Source organism: Gymnoscopelus microlampas, assembly GCF_963454915.1.
Source record: "Gymnoscopelus microlampas genome assembly, chromosome: 11".
Lineage (NCBI taxonomy): Eukaryota > Metazoa > Chordata > Actinopteri > Myctophiformes > Myctophidae > Gymnoscopelus > Gymnoscopelus microlampas.
Genome location: NC_139948.1, coordinates 11425581 through 11431580, shown reverse-complemented (window position 1 = coordinate 11431580; position 6000 = coordinate 11425581). Strand labels below are relative to the sequence as shown.

The 6000-nt window shown below is 41.9% G+C and overlaps 1 protein-coding gene across 1 annotated transcript in view; it reads left to right on the top strand.

The window, feature by feature from the left end:
• Positions 1-6000, top strand: part of ift70 (intraflagellar transport 70) — a 30664-nt gene that overhangs the window by 6545 nt on the left and 18119 nt on the right. Inside the window, exons 6-8 of the mRNA XM_084070599.1 lie at positions 1522-1650; positions 2483-2532; positions 3521-3673. Of these exons, the coding sequence (XP_083926725.1) occupies positions 1522-1650; positions 2483-2532; positions 3521-3673 (332 nt within the window). The remainder of the gene's footprint in view (positions 1-1521; positions 1651-2482; positions 2533-3520; positions 3674-6000) is intronic.

The window sequence follows — 6000 nt, the reverse complement described above, 5'->3', positions numbered from 1 at the left end:
CGCCTACGTATCGCTCCATACAAACCAACACACAGTGCTTCTTCCACTGCATACGACCAGCTCACCTCCACTCCAATCCACTTGACTATTTAGGTTTTCCTTTGGGCAAAAGTACTTGGTACCTGGATTATGTCTACTAGTTTTTTGTTTAATCACTACCAGTTTCACTTGTTTATCCTATATGCTGGATAAAATTGTTATCCAGACCCAAAATGTATTTATTTATTTAGGGCTAGGGTTGCGACACATTGTGAACTCGTAGATTGAGTATTTTTGGAAATGTTTGAAAATATAAATTAGAGCTTAAAGGAAGGGTAAGTGATTTACTTTGGTTAAAGTAAGTGTTAAATAGCTCTATATTCTGATAGTACTCATTGCTATAGAGCACCGAAGTCTGACGTAATTTACACATCCTACCTGGTTCGTGGTTTTCCACCCCCGTTCTGAATCCCCATAGACGTCTTTAATATCGCGTCAAATAAGAACTGTGTTCCAAAAATAAATAAATGACCCCGGTGAGAAAACGATAATGTTACTTCCGCCGAATTAGTAAAATTTTCGCTAGAAACAGACTGTATCAAATATGAGTGACTGACTATCATAAACGATACAAGCCACCTCCCTGACAATATCGCCGAGACGGTTTGTTTATTTTTGGACCACGATTCTTATATGAGACGATTCTAAGATGACCCAATGTTATTCTCCATAGAGAAATTACTTTACGACCCAGGGGATGAACGAGTGACGTCAGGACTTCTGCGCTCTATAGAGAGTTTGTTCAGTAAAAGGAGTCTCCCATGTCTCTCCAGCTTCTGTTTATCAAACAGAAAATGCATTTTCAATGCTCTCTCCTGATCGGCTTAAATGAAACAAACGCTCTGTAGCAATGATTACTGTCAGAATATACATTTTTAACCAAAAAATTATAATTACCAAAAAATATCACTTCCCCTACCTTTAAGTTGCTATAAAGTCATTTACTATGGCGGGCCAAAATAGGCATTAAAATGAAGGAAGTAGGTGCAGCAGAACACCACTTGGATTGCAGCGCAAAATGATTTAAAGGGGCTACACCATGAATTAAAAAAATATATATTATATATAAATATTGCCCCCTAATACGTTTTAAACAGGTTGTAAGCCTAAAAAACATCCAGATATTTTTTCTCACAATCTGACTGTCTGCCATTCCAAGCTTTTTCAGCTGCAATACCAAAACGTCCTATTGGGCAGGGGGGAGCTACTGAGCAATTCTGTCTGGCCATCGTCAATGCAAAATCTGTGCAAGTGACATCACTTGCACAGCCATTCTGAAATGGCCTGTTCAGACACGCCCATTCAGGAAATCCATGAAATGAGCATGAATGACTGAATGTAAAAAAAATATATTTTTTGGGGTACAAGAGACACTGGGGAGCCCAAAAAATACTAAAAACCAAAAAAAAAAATGAAATTCATGGTGTAGCCCCTTTAACGGACTTGAATGTTTGTCTCGTGGCGCTTGCGTCCGTTCCACAGAACTGAACGTGGGCGTGACCACGGACGGCATCGACGTGCGCAGCGTGGGCAACACGTTGGTGCTGCACGAGACGGCGCTGGTGGAGAGCTTCAACCTCAAGGCCGCCATCCAGTACCAGCTGAAGAACTGTGAGAGAACGCTGACACACGTCATCCGCACACAGGGGGACGGCAGCTCAGAGAGTATAGCCTCGATCTCCAGGCTTTCATTTTTTAGTTTTGCTCAAAAATAAAAGCCTGGACCAGCGAGTCGGTGTTCCGGCGCGGGTATAGGAAGTGTTTCATTTCCCCGACCAACCAGAGTGCAGTGGGCGTCGCTCCAAATGTTGTGTTGACGGGGGCGGGGGCTGAGAGAGAGAGAGAGAGATGCATAGGAAAGAGAAGCGAGGTGAATGACAGATGGAAGAAATTTACAAAGAGCGGGATTAGACATGGAGAGGGAAGTAGACATGGAGAGAAAGACTGAGAGGGGAGTGGAGGAAAGAGTGACAGAGAGACTTCAGGATCAAAACAAGTAAACATGAGAGAGAGAGAGAGAGAGAGGAGAAGGAGGGGGTGGGACGGTAGAGTGAGCACCCACACGGAAAGACTCCAGACTCCCTTTTATCTCAAAAAGACAGGTTTTACTACCCTACGCTACACAGTAGAATACTCAGTGTTCATTTAACTTACAAATGGATAAATGAACACTAAGGATTTTACGGCGTACACACACACACACACGCACACACACACACACACACACACACACACACACACACACACACACACACACACACACACACACACACACACACACACACACACACACACACTCTCACACACACTCACACGCACCACACTTTCTCATCTCCACACCACATCATATATATGCAAACAATGAACAACAGAAATGGAAACATGCTAACTGAAATGGACCGCTCCTTTTCTGTTGTTTTTATTTGTATGTGGATTTCTCCAGTGGAAGGTGCGCAGGATGCCTTGACCGACATGCCCCCCAGATCAGAAGAGGTATTTCTGCCATTTCCCAATGTTTTTTTTTTTACATTACTGCATGTAGTGTGTGTGTGTGTGTGTGTGTGTGTGTGTGTGTGTGTGTGTGTGTGTGTGTGTGTGTGCACGCGTAGGTGTGTTTTCAAATTCAACTTGGTCAAGGTCAATTTTTTTGCAGTCCACCTCATACACAACACAACAAAAGACTCGCAAGCAGGGAAGCCACGATCCCTTATGCTCTATTTTATACTTGGCTCACTATGGTGAAAATATACAAGCTCACAACACATAGCTATTCTTTTTTAAATATTTAATTACATTTTTTTTTTAAAGGTAAATGGTGCATTTACAAAGCACCTTTGTCCAAAGCGCTTTATAATGTGCCTTACATTCACACACACATTCACACAGACACCAATGGTCACCAACCTGCTCATCAGGAGCAATTAGGAGGTCAGTGTCTTGCTCAAGGACACTTTGATACTAACCCAGGGGAGGTAATCGAACCGGCAACCTTCCGTTTCCCAAGGTGCTACCTCCTGAGCCACGGCCGCTCCCATTAGTTAACTTATAGCTGATAAAAAGAGAATTCTCGTACCTTCTCTTTTTCCTCTGCGTTCGGATATAGTGTATCCTGGGTCCACTGTTTAATTTTCCACATTAACAATCTGTTCCTTCCTTGACTGCTTGTTTATAAACCATGTGTAAACATGAAGTCCGTTCCTACTTTGGGCATGTCATTATAGGCGAACATTTTCAAAAAGTATTTAAAAACAAATAAAAATCAGCAGATCTATTAGGGCATAACCCATTAAGACCTGGAACGCATCTGTGTCATTTAAGATTTCTTTGGCTATTCAAAAATAGCAGATATAGAAGCTCATATAGCTTGTATATCTGCTATTTTTGAAAAATCTTTAAAAAAAAATGTTTTAGATTTTTTTTCAAAAAACTGTTAGGATTTAGATTTTGTGTGTGTGTGTGTGCGTGTGCGTTCCCGCCATAGGAGCTGGACGCGGTGACCCTCCACAACCAGGCTCTGATGAACATGGACAAGAAGCCCACGGAGGGCTTTGAGAAGCTGGCCTTCCTCCTCCAGCAGGTCCCCTTCCCCCCGGTCACCTTCGGTAACCTGCTGCTCCTCTACTGCAAGTATGAGGTAAAACCCACCATAAAATGCGTGTGTTCCTCTACTGAAAGTATGAGGTAAACCAACCGCCATAAAACACTTGTGCTCCTCTTCTGAAGTATGCAATTTAATGGCATTCAAAACATTCCAGAATGTACCGTACACGTCCTGAGTGTGACCTGGTTCATCAGAGGTTCATACACTGTCTATACAACAGGGTGAAACTCCAAAGCATTGGGCACAATAAAGTTGAGAAGACAGTTGCACAAAAAAAAATCCTTAATATCAAGTGAGTTTTTTGAATTGTGGAATTTGAGGAATACATCTAAACATAAACAGTGTCTCCTTTAAAATGTACTGCTCCTCTACTGCAACTATGAGGTAAAAAAACACCATAAAAGGCTTGTGCCAGTCGGAGTCCCACTGCACTCTATATGCGGTTTGTGAAAAGGACGTACGTAAATTGAAATTGAGAGCGTGTTAATTCAACTCTGGGAGCCTCCAGGCGGTAGGAGTACGTGCAATGACCAATACCACCCTCCCAGCCCGGCTTCCTTCCCCTGAACACGGGCCAAATGTGTTCGCATAGATGCCCGAAAAAGCCGGACGCACCACGGTGGACTCGAACTCATGAACTCGTGGTGGTGGGCGGGACTCCCTCCTTCCCAGGTGTTTCGCCCAGGTGGGCGTGGTATTTGAGGTTAGGTTTTAAGGCAGTGGTTCCCAAACAGTGGGTCGGGACCCATTTTTATGGGACGCGACTCGTTTCTTATTAAAAAAATTATATATATGTATATTTCAAAAGATTTTCAATTTCTTTTTCCGTATTTCTTAATCACAATTATTCATAAAAAATCCAAATTCCATTAAAAAATACATAAAAAAAAACCTTTAGAAATAGTGAAAATAGCAGATCTACAAGCTCACAACACGTCGCATCGCGACGCGTTGTGAGCTTGTAGATCGACTATTTTTACTAGTTTAGTAGTTTTTGATGCTTTTGTGTGACGCTGTAGTTAGTACGATCAAGCACGGCAAAACACAAAAAGTTAGAATATGGAGATACAGTAAGAGGTTTCTGCCTGACAGCAACGTTTTGTCGTCTTGCCCGGCTCACGCCTTTCTCCCATGTAACTTACTATGCACAGCCGCGGTGTGTTAGAACGCAACTGCTTCTTTCTCATGAAGAACGCACCCGCTGGTCTGTTTAATGAGTGTTTCTGCCGGTGTGGGTTTGTAATTGTTTTGCATCAGGAAGCAGGATCTCACCCCCTCTCCACGTGGTGCAAGCCTTAACCCATTAAAACCGGGAAAGCGTCTGTGTCATTTTAGATTTTAGCTATATCTATTGCACATTGGTTGGCTATTCAAAAATAGTAGATATACAAGCACATAGCTATGAGCTTGTAGATATGCTATTTTTGAAAAATGTTGAACTTTTTTTTGCAAATCTTTAAAAAATATATATATATATACACACATACATATTCGTTGCTGTCGGGCAGAAACCAGCTAACTCCATTTTTCCGCTTTTGCATTTTTTCCCATAAATCAGTGCTATTGAACACCCTTTATGTCTGTGTGTTGGTTAACAAAATGTTGAACCAATAAAAAGTATTAAAAAGCGCCTCTGACAAAACCAGTTAACTCCATTGGATCCTCAAACTTTCTGCTAAACCAGCTAACTCCACCAAAGGGGGGTGGAGTTAGCTGGCTTTGCTGACTCCAGGCTCCACCCCTTTTGACCTCCAGCCTCATTGTGAGCTTGGAGGTCCATTCAGCTGTTCTTATCAATGATGAACAAACCCTCCTAACTCCACTTTTTGTTTAGTTGTTGTCATTTCCTGAAAAATGAACATTTTGTAGTTTCTGCCCGACAGCAGAGATATACTTGTATTTGTATTTCTTTCAAAGCAAACATCTTTAACTCAAATCTTTTCTTCTGGGGGTCCCTGGAACAAAATATTTTGAGATGGTGGTCGGCGGCCAAATTCATATCATTTTTGGGATCCTTGACATGACACAGTCATGAGCACCACTGATATAGAAACAAACGTTTTTCAGAAAACTGTTAGGATTTCGAAGACATTTTTTGAATCAGCGTCAGGTCTTAATGGGTTAATGAAAAACTAGCACCCAGCAGTCCCCCCCCCCCTCTGCTCACACACCACAGAGACCATTTCATTAAAATGGTATTAATGACACTGTTGGCTTGAGTCACGCTCTCTGTGTCTGTCTATATTTAGTTTTAAGAGCAGAGTTGGTTTTAAGAATAGACTGAGAAGAGATGTAATGCGGAAAGAGATCGCTTTAGATTGTGTCTAACGTTTGTCAGTTTATTATATTTGTCATGAGTT